The sequence below is a fragment of the Terrapene carolina genome, unplaced genomic scaffold, assembly GCF_002925995.2.
Source record: "Terrapene carolina triunguis isolate 2854851 unplaced genomic scaffold, T_m_triunguis-2.0 Scaffold93, whole genome shotgun sequence".
Lineage (NCBI taxonomy): Eukaryota > Metazoa > Chordata > Testudines > Emydidae > Terrapene > Terrapene triunguis.
The window spans coordinates 27111301-27134917 of NW_020664444.1; the positions used below are offsets into that span (position 1 = coordinate 27111301).

Here is a 23617-nt window from a genome sequence, read left to right on the forward strand (position 1 = left end):
TGCTTACCCTGCTGGGCTGGGACAGCAACTGGTGGGGAAATTTGGTGCAGGGGGGAGAGAGAAGCTGGGAGTCAGGGGAGTAACCCCTGTGACCACCCCACACATGACCCCACCCCTAGCCCGGGACCCCCACACTCTCCCCATCCCATCCCTTCCCACCTTATCTGGGGAGGGCCGGGGAGAATGTCTCTGGCCTGGCCCCGCCTCTTCCCTTCTGGCTCTACTGCCTCTGTTGGGGGGAGGGGCTGTGTCCCACATCTCCCTCTCTATACCCGTTCATAAGCCGACCCCCTTCTCTGGTGCTTCCCTTTTTTACTAAAAAAATTCAGCTTATGAATGAGTATATACTGTATATTATATGTTTTGGAGAATCTGGAAAGCTACCCATTACTCTTGTAGGCCCAATCCCTCTCTTCCTCTTCCATGAGTGGAAGAAGCTGTTTGTGTGTAATCAGCTGGGGGGGAAATAGAGGGAGAATACTCTCTGCGGCATGCTCACCCCATACTCTGCAACCCTGTAGAAACTCTTCTCTACCGGGTCCATCTCTGAAGGTGAGGGGAAGGCTGGCATATCTCAAGCAGATTTCCCCACCTATCCCAACCAAATCTTCAGGACAAGTAGTATGAAGGACTGCAGACAGGGTAGGCTCTATCCTCCATTCCACATAACTATCAAAAGGGAGGGAGTATCAGGGACAGAGCATTTGGGGGAAGCCCCCAGCAGCATAGTTCCTGGGGGACCCAGGCTGTCCAGAAGCAAAAGGGAACTGGTGGGCAGCAATAAGGAGACAGAGAGTTTACACATAGATGCCTCCTTGTCTCTGGTGGACCTCATGGATTTGAGGCGTGTGGGATGCCCTGTCCTTTCCATGGAAGTACGACCACGCTTCCTTGATGGAAAAATTAGGAGATTTAGTGAGTGCAAACTGAAAATTGTAAGCTGTGTTTATGTAGGAGACTACAGAGTCCTTACTGTCACTATCCTCAAATGTTCTGCAAAATGCTTGGTTTTCCTTCTAGTTGAGGTATGTTGAACGCAGCTACTTCCTGAGCCAATCATCACTAATCCGGAGTGACTCAGAAGGGTGGCTATAGAGCCAATAGTTCATTTTCCCCAGGAACTGAGTGCTGTCTCTGCAGTGCTCCTAGCGTGGGAAGGATTTACAAGGGAGGATACTGGTGCCTAAATTGCCAGTTTCTGAGCACCTACTGCTCCAGTTGACCTCAATGGGAACTATAGGTGCTCACACCTCTGAAAATTAGGCCCTACCTGTGTGATACTGGTAACTTAAGCACCCATAGTTAGTAGACACTAGAAAATTTAGCCCTTAACACTTTCATAACACTGGGGAAAAAATCTTTGACTAAAATGCAAAAATGAAGACAGATTATCTGTGTTGATGCTTCTTGGATCTACTATTTACTTCTATTATCTTTAGAACATCTGCAAATATAAAACCAAACACAGTGCCACATTTCATGTGCAAGTCCCCAGGGTAGACTATTGCCCTTAAAAATGTTCTATGGTAAAACCAGAATGTTTCATTCTATAGTAACACTGCATGGGGTAGATATCAAATATTCCTAATTTTCAGCTTCCTGCCTTGTCGCCTCAGAATGTTTGCACTTTTCCATTTAAAGGGTTATCCCTCATAAGATATGGAATAAACAAAACTATGATCTATGAGTACAAAGAAGACAGTTCATGCAGCAAGTGCTGCACATATGTGTGGATGGCAGAAAACTTGTCAGTAACCTGGGAGCATAACACAGAAGTTAGCCATGCCTTAGTTATGGAGAGTCTGAGCCTCAAAGTCATGGGTCACTGACACTGTGGAAGGTATGGCTTTGAGTGGAGTGCTCATATGTGCATATGCAAATAAAGCCACCTAGACAAACCAAAGACCCCTACGCTCATACATATGGGCATACTACTTTCTCCAATGCTATGCCTTCTTCCCATGACCTTCCCCAAAGGAGGTAGAACTGTGAGTGACTAACTTCTGCTTTATGTGCCCAATGTTAGCCCTGGGAACAGCCTGTAGAAGGGGTTTGTGTATAAAGCACATTAGCACCACTCTTGCCGCATGCATATGCATGTGCAAGGGATTAGATTTTTATGTCAATGCCACTGAGTTTAAAAGATTCTGAAGTTGACAGCCAGGTTTTAAAGAGTGCTCTGTACTTATCTGCTCCCATTTATGGAAATTAAAGGCCTGATTTTCCTGAGGATTCAGTACCCAGCAGCTCCCATAGAACACAATAGATAGGAGGCTCAGGTTAGGTTGCCTTACTGAGTTGCTTGCTTGTTCTGTTGCTAGCTCATGTGAGCTGATGCTGACAAGATATTCACAAGCCTGTCTTTGGACCAGAGTCATTTGGAAATAAAATGATCAAAATCTGAACATCTATTTTAGTTTTCTTTATAATTTTGATTTACTGTAGCATATATAAAGGTATCATGGGTTCCAATAAAGACCAAACAAGGATGAAAAAATAATGCTTTGGAAAAACTAGACTGGTTCCCAATAATACATACATCCTTAAATTTCATAACCATGTTAGAGGGAGAATTATATACGCTATTATCACCCACGGTTCTGCTTTATTTTTAGTTATCTTTTTATAGAGATAGGAACAATTTTGTCTTTTCTGTTGATTTAATGGTTATCTGAGCTGATAGTATCACTGCCATTCAGAGCAAGGGATGCAAGTTTAAATCTATAGAGGCCATTACAGAAGGTGAGGCCTTAGGTTTGTGTGACCTATTAGTTGCTCTGGGCCCTGCTCATCCAGGGGTGCTGAATGATACATACAAACCCATCAAATTTCAGTTCCAGCTTTACTGTCTTGCCCCATTGTCTGCTTGTAAAGTTGAACTCTGGTACCACATCACAGTCCATCTAAGAGTATCACCACCCACACATCATAATGCCTCACAAACGTGGGAAGTTTATTACAGCCTGAGGTGGGCTGTAGCCAGGGGAGATCTACTGAGTGATGTGGATGCAGATATGTGGGGAGGCCCAGTCAGAGGTAGGGAAGGATAATACAGAACTCCCAGTCCTCATTACAATAACAGTGCATTTATCTAAACTACTCTGGCAGATAACATGCTTATATCACTGTTGAAATAATGTTAATAGTGTAGATACCATACAGAGATCTGGAGCACACACAGGAAAATATGGATAAGCCAACACAACACAAAGCATTTTCAATATCTAGTGGGAAAAGATGAGTACAAAGCATGCACCACCACGGTTAAGATTTTCTTTTGGAAACAAATCACTTATCAGTGGTTTACATTAAGTAGAAAGCATTTATCTTAGCATGATTATTGACCCTATTGTGTACAGTTGGGATATGTTCCTCATCCTATAATGAAATGTCAACTTGATAAGATAATTGCTTCCCATTAAATATAAATCATTGTATCTTAAGAAAATTTACTTTGCATTCCTATTCAGATAACTTCCTCCATTATAAAGCTAGTTCTTATTTCAGATATTAAAATAAAGACAATCTTTTCTAACCTTCCACACTACTACTATGTGCAAATAACAAACAGCTCAACTGACAGTTTTAGGTGCCAAAAGGATTTATAGGAACATGAAATCCCAGATGACTCAGATGAGTGCACGTTAAAAACAAAACAAACCCTCCCACGTCTTTAGATTAAAACTATATACAAAGCGTTTTGGAACAAGGAGTTTTTCCAAATCTAGCATAAAACAGAACAAGAATTGCTTTAAAATAAAAAAGAGAAATTTTCAATTTTGCAAACTACTGGATAAAAGTCTTTATGAAGAAACAAAGTCACTACCATGGAGGAATACATTTCCAAAGGAGAGAAAACCCACGCTCAGATATTATCTGGGGAAAATGCATTGAAAATTCCTTTGTGATTAATAGAGTTTTCTCTCCTCAGGGTGACCTCTACCTTCAGAATATGATGGTTTTATTATGATTAATAAATTTCATTTCCACAGAGGAAAAGGAACAGTGTCAGCTTAAACTTCAAGCAAGTAGTCTTCTTTTTAAATGCTAATTTGTAAACACGCCCTTGCGTGACACGAAAATCTAGAAGCTCACAAGGTTAGCAGAATAGATTCAGATTCCATTCTGAAAATGGGGGCAAGGATTTAAAGCATATTGTCAAATTGGAAACCAGTAACCAGGGCAGTCACCAAGTGATCCAGTCTTTTATTCATTCAATCAGCCACAATTTTGTCAGCATGCTTATTTTTCATTAAAATTAGTATTATTTCAATGCTCTTTTATAATTTACACTGGAAACAATCACTATAGGTAAATGATGCACTAGGGCATACATTTACATTTTTTTAAAAAAGGAAAACATATTTGGAATAGTTTAATAATCCACATGATTTCACAAAGAACAGTACATATTACAAATTGATAAATCACTGTGTCAATGCCAACTATAGGTACCCATCATAAAGAATTACAAATTGTGGTCTCAAAGGCTATGTTTACGATGGACGTTTTATTATAATTTCCCATTGGTGCACAAGTAGTGGGAACACCAATGTAAGAGATGTGCCAGCATTTTTCACTAGTGAAATTGTAGATGACATGGTGGTTAAAAAACATTGTTGACAAAGTGCTGGCGGCACACAGCATTGCTACCGCTGCTGGATCTGCATAACAATGATGGTAGAATTATATGAAATTTTAAAATAAAGCTCAGCATCCTAGTTTAGAACATCACTGTAAATATTCACATGGGGCTGGATCCTGAAATCCTTACATATCACTCACTCCTTAGAGCAAAACTCTCATTTAATTCCATGGGAATTTGTCAGAGCATAGCCAGAGTAATAATGGAGTAAAAACTGGCTTCAGGATCGATTACCTTGTGTGGTAAGAACTCACCATGTTTAAAAATTGCTCAAATACTGTTGAAAAAGTGGATCTGTTGTTAACTGCTGGAGAGAGATTTAAAAAATTTTTTTTTAAATGACTAAATGATACTTGCATATGAACAGTGTTCACAAATATAAACAATTGGCTATGATAGCTCCAAGGTGTCATTTTTTACATGTTGTATAGGTATTGCTGAAGTCTCTAAAAACTGGGGAATGTATCCCTTACGCCACTCCTAGTTCTTTATTTTTTTAGATTGCTGAGACCATATTTTTCCTGTGCGCCTAACCCTGGGAATGGGGCTCTGATCCTAACTGGGGACTTTGGTCCATAGTATCATTTGAAAACTGTTTAATAATATATACTATTAGGTTTAATAACAAAATTATCAGGGGAAAATTCATAATCTATAGTACGAAGCCAATTAACACACTTTTCCTTGCTAGAACAATCTGAGCAGTGTAAAAGGAATGTATGAAATAAAACTAAATTCAGGGATCTGATTTTCTCTCATCACTAATCCAAAACAAATATTTAGAAAAAAATTATTGATCCTGAAAATATTTCTACTCATCTGTCCCAAAGACTTCTTTCCCTGGCAGGTCATTGTTGGGATTATGTAAATTGCTGTGCACTGAGCAAATTGAATCTGAATTTTCACTGGCCCTAGCTGTGGGCCATTAAAGATCGTTTCAACAGTCATGAGACAATGAAATTTAAAGGCATCTCCTTCTGATTACTATTTTTGTTCTCCCATTTTTTTTTTCCACTTGGACATAGATTAGAAATTACTAGGATCTTTTGTACCTCTTTTGAAAATGGCTATTAATCCAAATAGTATAAAGTACAAGTTTTGAGCGTTAGCAGTTTTAAAACGTGTGGTGGCTAAAATAAAGTAAAGATTCAGATGGGAAAGACAGCAATCAGAAAGATGTAATTTTATAGTCCAATCTCTTGTAATTTTCCAGGGCTAGAAACAGATTACTTGTATCACTGGAAAGCTAATAATTCTAATGTTTCCACAATATAAAGAATTTTTATTAGCTGTCACGGTTAATGGACTATCTGACCTTACAATCATTGTCCCTTGGTCTTGCAGCTACTAGAGTTTCAACCAGTGTAACTTTAAATTGCTGAAATTCTGTGTGTTGATTGCTATTGCTATTTGACAATAAAGCACTAACCTAATGTAATTTTAGAAATAGATGCTACCCTTATCAATTGAATAGACAGGGTTGCCTAGGCAGCAGAAGGTAGAACAAAATGAGCAGTGACTTCTATCTCTAGAGCTTCACGATAACCCTGGCACTCACCAGTGGAAAAAAGTGATGCCAAGGAAACTGTTCCTCCCAACCAATAGGTGCCATGTAAAGCAGAATCCTGGTCTCGTCATTGACTATCTGATCTTGAAGGTCATCATGGAAGCTTTTAATAGGCAGCAAGTTTAAAACAAAGAAAAGGAAGTATTTTTACAAACAATGCACCATAAACCTGTGGAACTCCTTGCCAGAGGATATTGTGAAGGCCAAGACTATAACAGGGTTCAAAAAAGAACTACATAAGTTCATAGAGCTTAGGTCCATCAATGGCTATTAGCCAGTATAGGCAGGGATGGTGTCAGTAACCTCTGTTTGCCAGAAGCTGGCAATGAGCGACAGGGGACGGATCACTTGATGATTACCTGTTCTGTTCATTCCCTCTGGGGCACATGGCATTGGCCACTGTCGGAAGACAGGATACTGGGCTAGATGGACCTTTGGTCTGACCCAGTATGACCATTCTTATGTTTTTATGGGGCAGAAGGAGTCAGAGTTCTAACAGTGATATTATTAGAGTAGAGACAGGGAGGTTTCAGTGGCCAGAGAAAAGGAAGGCTTAGTTGCAATGGTGACCTGCCTCTCTCCCTATAAATGGTTGCAATGACCGGTCACCTCAGCCAATCTACTGGTCCCTTGGATCATCATGACAGACTTTAAGAAGTGACCATGGGGCTGGTGTCAGGCCTCTATTTTCTACCCAACAACTGAAATTTTTTAAGAAAACAAAGGTACTGAGTTATAGTATAAAGCAGCTAGTCATGTTTCAACTCCTCATTTCATATCATGCGGATGGTATGCTAGGGTTCACAAGTAAAATACTTGCAGTAGAAGATCCTGTTACATCCCATGTGAAGTCATGCTTGTTAATGATACTTTTAAATAGCAAAAAGGAAAAAAGTCCTTTTGTAGTTGTGCCTGGCACACAAAGGGTCATGAGGTTTGACTTTGGTTCCCCCTCACCTGGGGAGGACGGGTTCAGGCTTCACTCCCCCCTCCTGGGGTCATGTAGTAATTTTTGTTCTCAGAAGGGGGTCGCGATGCAATGAAATTTGAGAACCTCTGCTATATAGTATTCGCCAGAAAAGCGAATACATTTGAGGTCGTCTCTAATGATAATAAAAATTTTCTGTGGAACCCTCCACACTCACTGAGGGTTCTGAGGAACCTGTGGCCAGGACAATCCCAGGTAGCATGGCTCTAGTAGAGCTGTTCTTTCAGAGAGCTGGAGGGAAGGGGCCAGCACCCAACCGCTGCATGGGACAATAAGATGGGATTTCTAGGAGGAGAGCCTCGTAAAAAATTTCCTCCATCTAGCACAGTAACATTTATAAATTGAAATGTTGAATAGTGATCTGCAGTATTTCCGATTTCCAGGAACTAAAAGAGAGATAGGGAACCAAATTCAGACTTATCATAAGAAGGTGAAACACCAAGGTTCTCAATAATTAACCTGCTTACACAAGGTCTGATTTGGGGCTATGGAGTTCGCATTTCAATATGGTAAATGCTGGATAGCTGCCTTACAGACTTTGGGGAGTGATTCTGGACTCTCTAGACATGAGTCCTAACTTAGATTGTGAGATCCTTCAGGCCTCAACCTTTTCTTTCTCCTTGTCTCTAAAATGCTCAGCACTTGTCGGCACTAATTAATTAATACATAACAGGTGTATACATTTTCTAATAAAAGTTCCTTTGATTGCAGACCTCTTAGTGGAGGATTCCACAGAAAGATTTTGTTAATCTTCCATAGGACATAAAGCCTTTGCTGGGATATTTGTGTGGGAATAGTTATGACTCTTGCCTCTACTTAGGAACAGCCCTGTGTGTGTTTTACATTTCCTCCTCCATTGCTTTCTTGTCCTTCAGGGGGAATTTACAGTGGTATTACTTTTACCTGTAACGATCTTCCTAAAATTCATCAAGTAATAGAGAACTTTGTGGCCTGTTTTACATGAGTTTGTCATTTCCTTAGCACCTGTGGGGGTCCTATTTTGTGTGGGTTTTTATTTATTAATGCCTTTCATCCCAATTGTGGTAACCTCATGCAGTGGAGGCATTTGTTCATTATTAGTCTTGTTAGTAAGAGGCGTTTTTGATTCACAGCACCAGTTTTTCTCTTGCCTGGTGGGGGGTGTCATCACCTATTCCCATTACTGTTCGGCACTGAAGGAACTTAAAAGTGAAAATCCCACTCAATCCTTCCCTGTAGCTTGTTATATACCTGCAGACACCTGACAGTGGGATGCCACCTTGGCAGATCTGGTCAGCTAAATAGGATAGGTCAATATTTTGATTTCAGAAATACCCAAGATGCTACAAGATTGGTGATACCATAGGTGATGCTCTCCCCTCTGAGTCGTAAGTGAATTAGTGCCTCAGCATGGTGCTAGCGTCTGGGTGCTGCTCATGGATTTTATTTCAGATGTAAAATCAAGGTCTGGATCACTTATGTTTATTACTGGTCCAAAGGTACTTGTCAAATGAATGGGGGGTGTGTGAGTGTAATGGGGGTGTTAACCTAATGTCTAAGTCAAATTCTAACTTGATAATTACATCCTGCCTACCTACATTCCTGCTTATAATTTCTACCAGGATAGTTATTTTCTCGTTATGCTGATACTAATTCTCCTAATAAAAATTGTTGCGTGGGGATATTGAAGCATAGTAAATACCATGTTCCACCTGAAAAGTGGCTGCTTATCCACAGGAAATGAATGATTCTTGGCTTAGTCTGCACAGCATTTTTGGATTATTAATTATTATTATTATTATTATATTGTAAGTATTTAACAGGTTGTTTTCTATCATACTATTACTATATTGTGTACTTGACAACATAACTTTGTATGAAGTCTGTATTTTTATGTACTCTTAAGCGTTACAGTATACAATATTGCTCTTTTAAATTCAGCTTTTGAAGTGTAATGTGTGTGACAACATACAGATTTTGCCATTTGTGCTTTGTCTACTGCACATGTGTATGTAAACCATAATGTATACACAGACACCAGAAATGGCATCTACCTTTCAAGTCCCATATTTTCATCATATCACAGAATTGGTTTCTGGATATATTAAGACATAGTTGCATTACTCTAAGACCATAGTGCAAGGAATGCATTGACACTCACAGACACACCTGTTGAGATCAGTAGAAACATAGATTATTCACTTTTTTGTTATCAAAAGAGCTTCAGATTGCAAATCCTCCATTTACAAATCACAGAACCCCAGCTTTACTTAATCTTGTCATGTTGTCACATTTGACTAGCCATGTGAACTGACCTAGAACTGTAAGCACAAGGAAGGCAAGCTGTCAAAGAGATAATGACAAAGATGCCAACAAGGGCTGCCAGTGTTTTCACTGGGTGAGATAGAAGGATTAATCAAACTTCACTACAGAAAAAACAGAGGATAATCCAAGTGTTTACTGATTTTATCAACTGATCCCATGGTTGCACATCTTATAACAACAACTACCAGGAGCAGTAACAAATAAGGTTCCATATAAGCCATACACAACTATTTACAGCAGCAGTAAAAGGATGTTTAAAGTGCCAACATAAGGGATACTTGAATTTATTGAGGAAATTTAATTGTATGCATTTCCTACCCTTTTCAAAGCACAAACCTCACTATTTGTCATTTTTCACAGGGAAAAGCAACACAGACATTAAAATTAAATATGGTACTAGCAGAAGAATCTTCCAGGTACTCCAGCTATCCTTCATCTTTGGTTTTACAAGGTTAGTGGGAGGGGAAAATGTAATAAGAAAGGTATCTAGTTCAAAGTGCTTCTTTGCTCTGCCAAATGGCTGCATGAAATGAAGTCAACCCTTAGGGCAGCACAAAGGAATTCTCAAAAGTGAACTTATATGTCTTTACAATGTGTTCTAAATAAAGCTGATGCCAATATTTCAAACTGTATTCTTGCACTTTTGAAAATTGATTTAGATTATTTTCATATGTAATTCTTGGTAATTCCTTTTAAACTTCCATATCTGGCCAGTATCTCCCCCCTTTATCTCAGAATAAGGCAGTGAGCTGTCTAAGGGCAGAATTTGTCCAGATACGATTAGCTGCGTATTATGTAGAAGGTTCAGCATACAGGCATCTGAGCCACATTTATGTACTAATGAAAATATTCACTTTAAAATAACTGTCTACCATATCTTGCTAGTGCTCCATGCATAAAACTTGCACTGGTGCCAGAAAACTGCACAGATCAATGGCAGTATTTGCGAACTTTGCAAACCTGGCAATCAAGATGATTTTAAAAACTATACCTTCCACTCAAACCATTTAAAACTTCGTAGGGTACCTGACTCTTCTTCTATAAGCCAAGCGATAAAAATAGTATAGTTTTGCAATGTTAAAAATTAAAGCAATCAGAATTTGTCATCTTTTTGGGGAGACTTTCTTTCACCAAAGTACTTGGCTCATAATTTTATCTAAGTCTGTGTTTTTCTAAATCTAAGAAATACACTGGTATGTTTCGTTTGTTTGTTCATTCATTCATTCTTATTTCCTTTGGGGGGATAACTACGATTGAAGAAGGGAAATGAATAAAGTAGTGAGTTGAAAAAAAGATGTTATATCCACTTCTACCACATTTCAGTCAGAAAGCAGGTTCATATAATAAACTTTGCCCATTTCTCTATCGCACCTAAACCATAAACAAACAGTGCACACATGCTTCTGAGGGAAACACTATCAACTATGCAAGCAAACTGGATTTTGTTGTTATTGTATGGCAGAGTTGCAAGAAGTTAAAAATTACAGGAAGAGAGGTATAAATCTAGAATAGTCAGAGTATCCATTTATTACACAAGACTACAAGAAGCAAAATGTGTGTCCCAGCAAGCACCTTTCTTCAGGGAACCTGCATTTTGATATTATAAAACCTGAAGTAAAGATTTAAATTCTGCTTTGGGGAAATAATTCAAATATACTAACGTTACTACTAAAATACTGTTTTGCAATCAACATGTATTTACAACTACAAATTTTGAGCCACAACACATTCAGAGCCATGTTCTGCCCTCACATGGAGTTTGATGCTGTGAGATGCCAAATGCCTCTGCATTTCAGGATGAATTCTGCCCTTATATGCCCATTTCTAGAAATGTGCTGGAGAGGGTTCTTTGGAGATTTTTGTTAAAATTTCACCATTAGCTGAATGGAGGGTCAGGATGGCTTCCCTTCCTCTGATCTAATTTACTCTCCACATGTTGTTTAATGATTCCTGACAAAGATGACCTAGCCCTGAAGCATATAACATTTGTTCTGAAGAGTAATTATTTTTGGCCTTAGAAAGCACCAGATTCCATCAAGGGACAGATATTAAAAAGTCCTACGGAAGTATCCTCCTGCCAGAGATATCTGTGTTTGATATGAGCTCACTACACTCTACATTCATTCTTAGTGTCTTATTTTAACCATAACCAAGGAAGACAGAAAAGCCACTTGGCAAGCCAACATCTGTTGAAGGCACTATGTGTGAGAATTTTACAGAAGCTCCTATACAACACACTTTCTCTGAGAGCCTTCTCCAAACTCATTTATTGTAAATACTTGATATGGTGCAATCTGGTTCATTCTACAAGTAAAATAATTACTCTTCAGAAGAAATCTTATGTACTTCAGGGTTAAGTCATCTCTTGCAGGAATGATTAAGCAGCATGAAGAGAAGAGTGACATTCACTATAGGCAGGGAAATCACCCAAACCCTCCCTTAAATCTGATGAAACTTTAACCATTGTTTTCCTGATTAGTTATATTATTACACACACACACACACACACACACACACACACACAGGGGGATGAGATAAAGACACACACACAAATTCCATATTTTGAACAGGGTTTTATATACTATCAGTACATTCAGTATAACACAATCCTACAAACACACATGAGTAATGTCATTAAGTTCAGTTGGACTAATCGTGTATAAAGTTACTCAGGTTGTAGTTGTTTAACAAGAACAAACAGAACTACAGGACAGTTTAGAATATGAATGAAAGAATTTGTGTGTCTTAATAAAATAATTCAAAAATTACTTCATTAATTTGCTGAACTCTGGATTTACGGATTTGGAAAGTCTGACCTAAACCAAGCACAGGAGGCAAACCTTATTATTTAAAGTGCAGCTTTGCCTATTGTATTTCAATTCTGAGATTTAAAAATCAACAACACTGATGAACTTGTCATGAAAACTAGTGATTTAAATCAACAAGCTTTTAGCAACTTACATTGTAAAACCTGTGAATGTGGACCTGAGTGTGAATTCCTTGCACACCCAAAACTCCTTTGGACTCCAATGTAAGATTTCTTTGTTCAAGGAATGCAAGATCAGGCCTCTCATTAGCTAGTAAAAGCTCACTCACTCAGATCACATAACAAGAAAAGCATCTACAGTCAGCTGTTTATTGATTTATCTATCATTTGTAAAACTGTAGCTAACCAAAAACTTATTTCTAAAACCATACAATGCAGGCAAGCTAAGGTGAAACGAAAAGCTTTTGTAAATAGATACAAAGACCCAATTTCTGTCCTTAGTTACACCTGTGCAATACACTGAAGTCACTGGCAGAGACCCATACCATAAGATTCCAAAGCAGTGATGTAATGCATATTTGTACAGTCCTGGACATTTACAATTCCACCAGTCCTGCAGGAAGGAAGGAAGTCCTTTTATTATAGAAACTCATTTTTATTCCATGGAATTCATCTTCCAGGACAGGAAATTGCCTGCAGGGCCATTGGACTGCTAAATATCCATGACTGTAGTTAAAATCATAAGTATATATGTCTTTGAAAACAAAGTTTATTAAAAGAACTTTCTTCTTTACTTAACGAAACGGGCTAGAACTGATAAGCTCATTACAACCTGGAGCAGAGCGGGAGAGAGGAAGGCTAATGCTGTGCATTTAGATGTAGGTGAATCCTGACCTACCAAGGTTTTGACCAAGCAAATGAGTTTCTAATATTGTCTTTTCAAATATGATGCAATTTTCAATTTATAAAGTTAAATACACACTGCTACTAATTTGGGATTCTAAACAGTTTGTATTAAAAGAACTTTTCAGATCACCTTTAAGAAACATGTAAATTGCATACAACATTACAAATGTCAGTATATGTTGATCTTACTATATATAATTTCCATTGACACAAATTGAAGGTTCTTGACGTATTTGAATATAGATCAGTATGTTCTAAAGTGTACAGCCTTCACCTTTCATTTGCTGCTGCTGATGTTAATAGGGTATCCTATAAATCAGTGTTTTAATTCCAACATTTTGTTTTAGATTGCGTATCCTTCAATCATTTTGCATGCAGAATTCCCATTAAATCAATAAGATTTTTGCTTAAAAATCAATGGCAGAATATGGCCCAATGTTATTACTATTTATTTTGGCTTCTGTGCAGAGCTTCACCTTAGGTAGCAAAATAATTCCATCCTTATCTGTATAAAGATTCAGACTGTTTCAACTACATTATGTAACAGAGAGGATTTCCTTTTGTATAATCTGTATATTTATAAGATTACTTTTTACAAATATCTTATAAAAACAATGCTTATACGTCTGTTCACAGGTCCTTATAACACAATGTTATATTAGAAAAGAAAAAGAGGGCCTTTGCTTAGGGTGATGCTCTGATGATATACAGATCTTCTTTCTCACTATCCTATCCGCAAATACAGACTTTGATGTGCTTTGGGGTCTGTACTCTTTGTGGGCACCATTTGCCCCCAAAGAGTCATTCAGAAAACTTGTAAATCCACAGCACTTACAGGTGCCTATGCCTTTAATCCTATCTTTATTTTTGTTTGGGGAATTTTTGGTAACAATTTTGGTCGTACTGTACAGTATATTTAAGAAGCTTCAATATATTCTTACTTTTCTGGATCACACAATATTGAAACTGGAAATAAAACATCAAAGTCAGCAAAATAACCTAATGTCTTTTATATGGCAAAGCCTAAAGGTTTCAAGCTATAACTTAGTGAAACTATTCCAGAGATTTATATTATGGACTTTACTAAGCTTTCTCTAATGATTAACTGCAGCATGTGAAAAAGGATATTGAGACCTGGATGGATGCATCAAGAAGTATCAATGATTGTTACCTGCAGAGGTGTTACAAGAAATTTCATCTGCTGCAACGAAGACGAATTGATTTCTGCAAGAGAAGATAAAATTCACAATACTGCTTGCTGACTGGGAAATGTGCTAGCTGCCAATTGACTTGATGTTTACAGATGGGGTAGGGTAAGGGTGCTTAATTTTAATGAACGTAGCAAAAAAAAGTGTTGACGTATTTCAGTACTATATAGTTTATAAGGATCATGAGGTAGACATGCTGGGATCTTTTAAATGAAATAATGGTGACATCTGAATATGGACTATGTACAAACGCTTGCCCTGGAAGCTTTATGTTTAGAGTTACAAATATGTCATGCTAAAATATATGTATAAAGTTTAAAAAAATCAAGCTATATTTATATTAATGTATACACTAAAGGGCATTAAATGCAAAATGTAAAAAAATCCTATATTTTACAGAAAAAATGTAATTTACTAGTAGAACTTAAAGGAGAATATTGAAAGTAAAATATTTTTGGCTTTTAAATTTCTAATATGATGCTGAAACAGAAAATGCATTTTCTGCCATTTCCAAAAGAGAATTTATGACATAGTATATTCTTATATACTGTCATTTGAGCATTGGCATATGTTTGCTGCACAATACTGAATATTATAAATTCAAGAAATTATTGATTTGATATAAGCCTTCTCTTGCAAAATTCTTTTTTCTACCAGATAATATATTTTTAAAAATGCAAATACATGTTAAAATGTTCAAAATACAGAAAACTACATTCTGGCACAAAACCTGCTCCATTTACTCATATTATCATCCCACTTGAAGGCTCACAGTCAGCAAGGTGATCTGGATTTGGGCCACTGTATATTCCATGAATGATCTAATTAAGGACTTGCAGTATTATCAAAATGTGCCCTTTTAGTGATGTACATAGCGCTCCCTAACTTCATTTGGAGCTGTGCAAGCATAGCCAAGAATCTGATCCCAAATTTTTGCACTTAGATCCTGACTCATTCAAACTCCATCCAGCTCCTGCACCACAAAATCCTGCACAGTTGCGGAAGCTGGAATATCTCACAGCTTTTATGCAGAAGTTCACAGCTGAGGAGCTAGATCCAAGTTGTATTAACTCTGCCCTAAGGAATTAATCCTGCAACGTCGGCACACTTCCTGTTACGTGCTACATACCCTCAGCTCCTGTGGAAATCTGTGTGTGTTGAGGAGCCTGACACCACAGGAGCACACACAGCACCTTGCAGGTGTGAACCCTAAAAAACCAAAACCTTCTCTCTATTACTTAATCCCTAATATGTTAAAAAATTGAAACTCTTGTTTAGAATCCTGTGAACACTGTAATTAAAATGTTCACCTTTTGACAAGGTGCACAGGACCCTATAATTTATACAAATAGTCATACATTTTGGTTAAAATCAAGTGAAGTATCAGTTTAATATTGGCCTTGCCTTCCATTATGGATATTATATCCTGTACTTTCAGATGGGTGGACTTCATGATCAAATTGCACATTTCCACCTCTAACTTCTATTATCCTGATTGCCTGTATGGGGTGGTAATTTTGTTATTTATTCTTTTATTTACAGTAATTGAACAATCTAGTGAGATTTATCCCGTGTGCTGCAATAATGAGTTGGCATCTAAGCCTAAAAGAGTTAGAAATCTTGAATACATAGCTATACTGTGTTTCATATATAATGCAAGTTTTTACCATATCTACTTCCAACATGTCTTATATGGTAATATTGATGCATGCAGGAGGATTTAAATGTCTGTCTAACAAGGACCCCATCCAAGGTAAAGTAGACTCCATAGCTTCTGGTCCATAGGAACTCCTTTATCTCCCTTCCTATGCAGCTATAAAGTTGTTCCTTGTTCTAAAAAATGATATTTTCTTCTAGAAAGCTGCCACATAGTGCTGGTTTAAGATTTGGTGGCTGGCTGAGAAAGTCCCTTCCTCAGGAGAGGAATCACAGACTCCATCCAGTCCAACTACTTTTATGTCACTCTGGCTCAAGAGTAAGACATCCTCAGATGACAAAGCACAGAAGTATCTGTAGGAATAATATACTGCTTTAGCTGCTTTCTCGAACAACCTAAAAACAATCATTCCTGTTTCTTCCTTTATTTAACCAATTACTACAAATGATGTATTGCTTAAAGCGTCTACAAATTGTATTAATACTTCCCAATTTTTGCCAGCTTTCATCAAGTACATTAAAAAAAAGGTCTTCAAAGTCCCTGAATGTAACTGTGGCTACAAAGAGTTTAAAAAAAAAAAAAAGAGAGAGAGAACCTTTAAATATCTGCCATGTACAGCCCCTGTTATATGCCCACAGTGTTCACTGGAAGGCACAATTTTTCCTTGCACTTTGCTTTTGTACATTTTATTTTAGAAATCCATAAATCATTTTTCAAACTAAGGTATTGGTCAATGTAAAAACAGTTAATGTGAAAATTAAAGTACTCACATTATTTTCTTTATGGGGAAGTAAATGTAGCCACTAGAGCACTGAACAGCCAAATTCAATTTATTATGAATAATTAGATGTTGTTGCTAATGATTCCAGTCATTTGCCTAGTAATTTGATGATCTTAATGTCTTCTGTCTATACTTTCCTAATGGCTTTACTACTTTATATTTCACAAGATACAGATACCTAAAAAAAGAGTTGATAATCAAACTTGGCCCTATAGACATGGCAAGATGTGTCACATGTGTCTTCTGCAGGAAGTCTGCTTATGCACTATGGGCAAAATTCTGTTTACCTTACTTATGTGAGCAATCCTACAGATTTCAACCTGACTTCTTAACTGAATAAGGCAAGAGTACACATACACAATATCTATTTAGAGTATAGCAAAATAATTGAAATTAGAGATAGAAAAGGCCTATTAAGCTAACCCATTCCTCTGCAAATGCAGGATTCCTCCCTCTAGTATAATATCCAACTTTAAATTATGATTTGGGCTTCCACAGCTTCATTTACAAGACTAATCTCAATCTAGTAGTATAGATGTTTAAGTAGTGTAGATGTATAATAAAACATCAGTTTTAACAGCTAAATAAACAAAGTGAACTGGGTTTAAAGAATTCATAACATGCATATGGTAAGAAATTATGGAACTATATGATGGATTTTAGTTTTTAAATGTTCACCATGTGACTTTGCCCTGCAGTGCACTATATTTTAATTAGAATTGCTCCATACTTCAAAAGCTTTAATTACATAAAATATATTCAATTTGAAAATGACCTTAATATATTGTTAGACAATCCAAGGAATACTAGAATGTGCTCCAAAATTAGAACTTGATTATACAAGAAGTTCTGCTCCATTATTAAAGCCAAATTCTGCCACTGGATGCAAAATTTTCTCCTTAACGTTTGTCTACTATCAATTAAAAAATGGGCTTCTATCTGTATCTAAAATGTTTGTATTTCAAGAGAAACAGAAAATTTATACTGAAGTCTTAAATTATCTTATTTTATTTAAACAAATTTTAAGAGCCCTAGAAAGGGCTGCGGGAGATCAATTAAAATAGAAAGAAAAACTGAAAGAATAACGTAAGTAATAAAGATGTTTTCAAGTAAAGTGGGTAATTTAAATGTACGGGCCTGATTCCTGTGTTTGTGGCAGAAAGAGAGAGAGGGAAGCAAAGGTGGCTTTAAGCTACTTTTGTGCTCACCTTATTTTGGGGCTCTTCAATGCCCCAAAGTAAATTAAAGCAGCTTATGCTCTGCTTCCTATAACCCCTTTAAGGCTGCTGGAAAAAGAGCAGCAGCAGGCTGGCCACACTCCTGGCATGTACCCTCTGCTGAGGGCTGGGAGCAGAGCTGATGTAGAGCTCTTGCATCAGTTCTATACCCACAAGGGTGAACCTCTGCATAATGAGAAGGCTCAGGACTTTTCCTTCCTTGCCTCATTTATGCTGCCAGAGTGATGTAAAGGGGCATTAGTGTAATTGAAAATCAGGTCAATTGTGTCTGGATTCAATAAAAACTGTTTCTGACAATCACTAGAGTTCAGATCTTACTCTCTGTATGAGCACCTGAGATGATACAGAACCACCAATGTGGGTAAGTTGTGGAGAGCCCCTGCAAGGGGGTATCTCCCCTTTGAGTGACACTAAGGTCTGCTCTGTGAGAGTTCCATCTAAGGGAGAAATGGAGGGGAGAGGTCTTGACTAGCAAATCCACCAGCCAACCCTCACATCTTTGCATGGGGACAGTAGGAGACACTAAATTGTGGCTGCAATACTTGTCTCAGAATGGCATGAATGGTGGTCCACAGAATGGGGAAGTGAAACGATTCCACCTATCCCTCTGCTCAATTCCCTTTTTTATTTTGAGAGTTTAATACATGCCCCTCCAATAGATATGTTGGGGCTTACACTGCCTTAGGAATGTTAGTGGGTCATCATTAATAATCTAATGAGCTACAGGTAAGGATGAGCCAAACTAGGACCCCAAATCTAACCGCCCCAAGAACCCTTTTTTCTTTTGATGGGGTGAGGCAGGGAGGAAATATGGGTGATGGCTAAAAGTGTAAACTCCAAAGTAGGTCTGAAAATCTGAACTTCGTAATTAAAGCCTCTCGCTTCTTACATTTATTGTAGATTTAGTGCTAAATATCAGAAATTATGACAAACCATTTACCTAATTCACTTAACCACGTACCTAAAAGTAGCTCAATTCTAAATTTAACCTGACAACTGTTTAAAACAGATGTAAACTGACAAGCAAAAGGCTGCACATCAGCGGGCTCAGTGGTATCTCAGGTGGCACCTTACGGGGGGCCAACCCGTCACAGGCAGGACCTAGCTATACTATATAACAGTTTAATACAAAGTTGAAAGCAGAAGTGAAGAATATATTTCCTACCTGAAACTGGACTAAATTTTTATAAAACATGGTCTTCGGCAAATAATGTTACTATTAAATTTGGATGTTTTCAGACTTGAAGTATACTTGAGGTTCCTGCATTCCCGAGGCTGGCCAACTGGCCACTGTGCAAGTACTGCAGTATCTTCAGTGGACTATATGCATTTCCTTGCATATTGTATTTTGAGTTGGCTAGTCCAGTTATGGTGAGATTAAAGACACTAAGTAGCGGATGAGAGGCAAAGCAATCAATGACAGCACAATGTCATAACCTCTCATATAAATGAAGCATTCTATAGATCTTATTTCTCTCATTCCAGTAGTACTGACACAGGGCTCTCACAATATGTCTACACTGCATCTGGGAGCAAGCCTCCCACCCCAAAAAGACAAGATTTCAGCTAGCTCACCTTGAGCTAGCGCTCTAAAAACAGCAGTGTGGACGTTGCAGCTGTAGCAGAGTCTTGGGCTAGTCTCCAGAGCTCAGATCCAACATGTCAGGTAGGCTTGAGAGCCTGAGCTGCAACGTCCATATATGAGCTACACCCACCAGTTTTGGGCAGCAGAGTTTCAATGGGAAGCAGCTGCCTGCAAAGCAGAGGGCATGCTCTACGTAGATCTAGGGGATACAATCTGGTTCATACATTTTACTTTACAAAACTTACAGACTCTAAAACATCAAACAATATGCATCCTGTTAATATCTGAAACCCAGAATAGGTGAATGGTGAAAAAAAGTCATTTTCAGAATACTTACTTAAACTTCTTAATAAAAATCCATCTCCAAGTTACAAAATGGATAAAACACCTGCTTCTGATTTTCTAATTTTCAATTTTTTCCTATGTTTTTCTATCTCGTTCTGACTTTTTCCTCCCTCCATCAGACCTTTTTCAGGAAGCTAGCTGGGATTTTACATACAAATTTCTTCTCTTTGTGCTAACTATTGACATTGATTGCTCATCAATGATGGTGCCCCAATGAGGTTATGGGAGTGATGATGATGATTGACATGATATGGGTGTGTGTACTCAGACTACACTTCACTGTGGAGTCTATGGGCAACTATGATTTGTTCACATCAATTAGATCTCAAAGAATATGCTACAGAAATTCCTATTCCACAGTCCAACTGTGTTACTTTTCTCACAGTACCAAAAAGGTAGTTGATTAACAAAATTGAGATGTTCCATAGACACATTTTCCTCAGACTACACTCCCCAAAAAGCTGAGCTATACCCATTTTCAATATTAATTAGCCCTCCACAGTGCCTGGTTAGTAACTTGGTAAGTATCTTGAAATTATATTTACAAAATATATTCATATTTGTTTACAGCACATAGTGCTAAATTCAGAAGTTACATGTATGTTAATACTGTATATATAGTGGGTTTTTTTTAATATGATATTTAGTAGAGCCAGGTCAACCATTTGTAATTAATAATTTATTTGATTTTTTGCCTCTTTTTCTACTCACAAATTGTCTATGACCATGCTGCAAATTTTCCTAAATGTATAAATACATTTTTGTCTTCATATTTTTTTTCTTTTGAGTGTGCAATAACTGAGATTCAAATGGTGTTGATTAGCTTTGAGTGGATACGTATTCCACATGGTATCTTTCTGTTCTTTGCATAAAAATGAAGTTAGCTATTAGAATCAGATTTCCAGTGCAAGTACACTTACGAATTTAAAATCTGTTTTCTGCCAATTTTACCAATGTTCTCTTAAAATTCTCTCTCCTCTCAAACATTCATGCCAGGAATCTTGTTCACTAGACATTTCACAGACTGCGAACATCAAAGGGTGTGAGCATAGCCACAGAAATTCCATTCTGATTTTTTTGATACAATTCTGGAGTTTTAGAATCCCACAATGTGCTGCAGGAAGGGAGTGTCCCTTCATTTAAAAATGTGAATGAAGGTTTGTGGAAACATTTTTACACCATTCACCATGCTCTGCTGCTTAGTTGCATGTAATTATGCACAAGTACAACTTCAGCATATCTCCCAAACCAAGTGGCAGATTAAGGTAAAATGGGGATCAAACAGCAGAAGATTACTGTAATGTAGGTGATGATGTAGGGCACAGCTAACTGCTGCCAGCTGGTCCTTTGTTGGTGTAAACAGCACTGGGCTCCTTTAAGGAGGAAGACTGAGGGCTCAGAAGTGACAGGCAATGGCTCATTTGGGGGAAGGAAAAGATCTGCATAGAAGGCACTGTCTGGGATGCAGGAGGCTAACAGGTTGGGAGCAAGAGTCCCAGGTACCTACATGATTTGGTGGATTGAGGTGCCATTTGGCCTTAATCCACCCCATTTTCAGGCTAGATTGTGCCTATGCAATCTGCCCCGTGTAAACGTTGGATGTAGCTTCACCACCCCAGGGAAAGAATTCTATTTCAGGCACCTTTCCTTGTCTGTTCCCCCTTTCCTTCTTCGAGAGCGGTAATTTGCTACTGACTTTTCCTAATAGTAGATTACTACACCCGTGACAGTTCAGCTGCACAAGTCTTTGCCCACTCCCTGCCCATCTCTCTGTTGGGGGGTTATGTGTGTGCAATTCCTCTCTCTCTCTCTCTCCAAGTCTGTAGCAGAGAGGCAGGTAGGGCACATACAACCCTGCTTAAAACCCTGTGTGGCCATGAAGGATTGTATGTGCCCTACCTTCTCTTATATGCCTAGGCCACAATTTGGCCCTTGATGTTACTTTGTAGGGGTTGTACTGTAATCTGTTAGATTTAGTATGTAGCATTACATTAAAAAGAAATCTTTAACAAGCACAAAAAATTAACCCAACACTCCTAGAACCTTACAATCCCTCCTGTTCTACCAGGGTAAATTCTGTTTGGTGAGAGACAGAAACCTCTGTAGAAGACAGGAAGGGTTTAAAGGCTTCAAGGACTGTGGGCGCGCACACACAAAATTACAATAGCCCTATGAAATACAAAGCATAAAAGAAAAATGTATAAACATAAACCATTAGAACTGTCTAACAAATAGGGCTCAAACTCACAGGAGCTCTTGAACTTTAGTCACTGACTTTATAAACTATACCCGAATCACTTTCCTTGTCACTGAAGTGTAGCCACCTCTGAATGTAACATGGCAACTGTGGGAAACAGTGCATAGCAACAATACATAGCAGATTAGAACTGAAACAAATACAGTATTGAGCAGAAATTACAGTGGGAAGTATTAGCCTATCTGCCATTAGCAGCCCTTCTCTGGTAAAAAGCAGCAAGGGTTTTACTAACACAAAAGGTCAGTAGTTAGGTTTTATGGACCAGTTTCTCAGCTGTTGTAAATTGATGCAGCTCCTTTGAAGCTAATGACTTTAATGGAATGATGCCAATTTACTCCAGTTGAGGATATGGCCCTCTGTATCAGTGGCAATGACAGCCCATAAGTGTGATCTGAGATTTATACATTTCTAAATGAAATTATTTTAAATACTTTAGGTTTTCTGCATGCTCTAAAACTTTCAGGGTTTTGTTTGTTTGTTTGTTAGGGAGAATTCCAACCAGACTGATGGTTGGATGGCTGAATAGTGTTCTTAACAATAATTTACAGAGAAAGGTTTCAGAATCTCTGTCTAAAATCCTTTTATGAAGAATTCCTCCCTCTTCCTTCTCCTGAATTTCAGTATCAAGGCTATTAAAGGACTGCAACATGCTGACATTTAGTTTAATATGTGTTGTAAGAATGCTGACTTTGCTATTATCTTGTTTTATATTTCCAGTAACTGTAAGATCAAAGTCCATTATCATACTTGTAGCATTTAAATCACAATACATGGAGACAACTTAACAACTTTACAGTTATACCCAGAAATCAAATACTCTCTCAAATGAAGTCAAAGTAAATTATAAACAAAACAGATCTTTTCTTGGCTTGTATTCATCCAGCGGTATCCAAGAAAGTTGGTTGAATTGAATTACACTGGGAAAATCTTTACTATCATACTAATCTCGTTTGTACCAGACAATTTTTACCCAAGGAGTTCACTGACAAACCTGACAAATGTGACTAAGATGGGGTAGGGGGACATAGGAAGTGACTGTTTTTGTTTCACAACTATTCAGATGTGAAAACTACCATGATGTTCTGCACCTGGATCTCCCACTTTCAGTCTGGAAGTAAAGGAATGTCACCCAAGTTTGCCGCCATTCTTCCCCTCCTGGGGGATGTCCTTTTGTAGATTTTGAAGTGAGGCTAGAAGAGGTGGAGGCCCTGTATATGGATTTCTGCACCAAAATCCAGTACTGTAATAATGTAGTATGTGGGGAGTATTGCCTCATGTTGAAAGAAGAGCCCCTCTTCTTGCCAAGTGAAGCAATCAAATTAATGCCTCTGTATTACTTCTGTCTAGGTCCCCTCAGTGGCTGGTACTG

General features: G+C 38.0%; 1 protein-coding gene across 6 annotated transcripts in view; it reads right to left on the reverse strand.

The window, feature by feature from the left end:
* The window catches only part of RBFOX1 (RNA binding fox-1 homolog 1), a 216483-nt gene that overhangs the window by 4552 nt on the left and 188314 nt on the right, over positions 1-23617 (reverse strand). For 2 of the 6 annotated variants that reach the window (XM_026650661.2, XM_026650659.1), the window contains one exon: positions 14349-14401. The exons of the other annotated variants lie outside the window; for them this stretch is intronic. In XM_026650661.2, coding sequence (XP_026506446.1) covers positions 14349-14401 — 53 coding nt within the window. The remainder of the gene's footprint in view (positions 1-14348; positions 14402-23617) is intronic. 6 annotated transcript variants of the gene reach the window in all.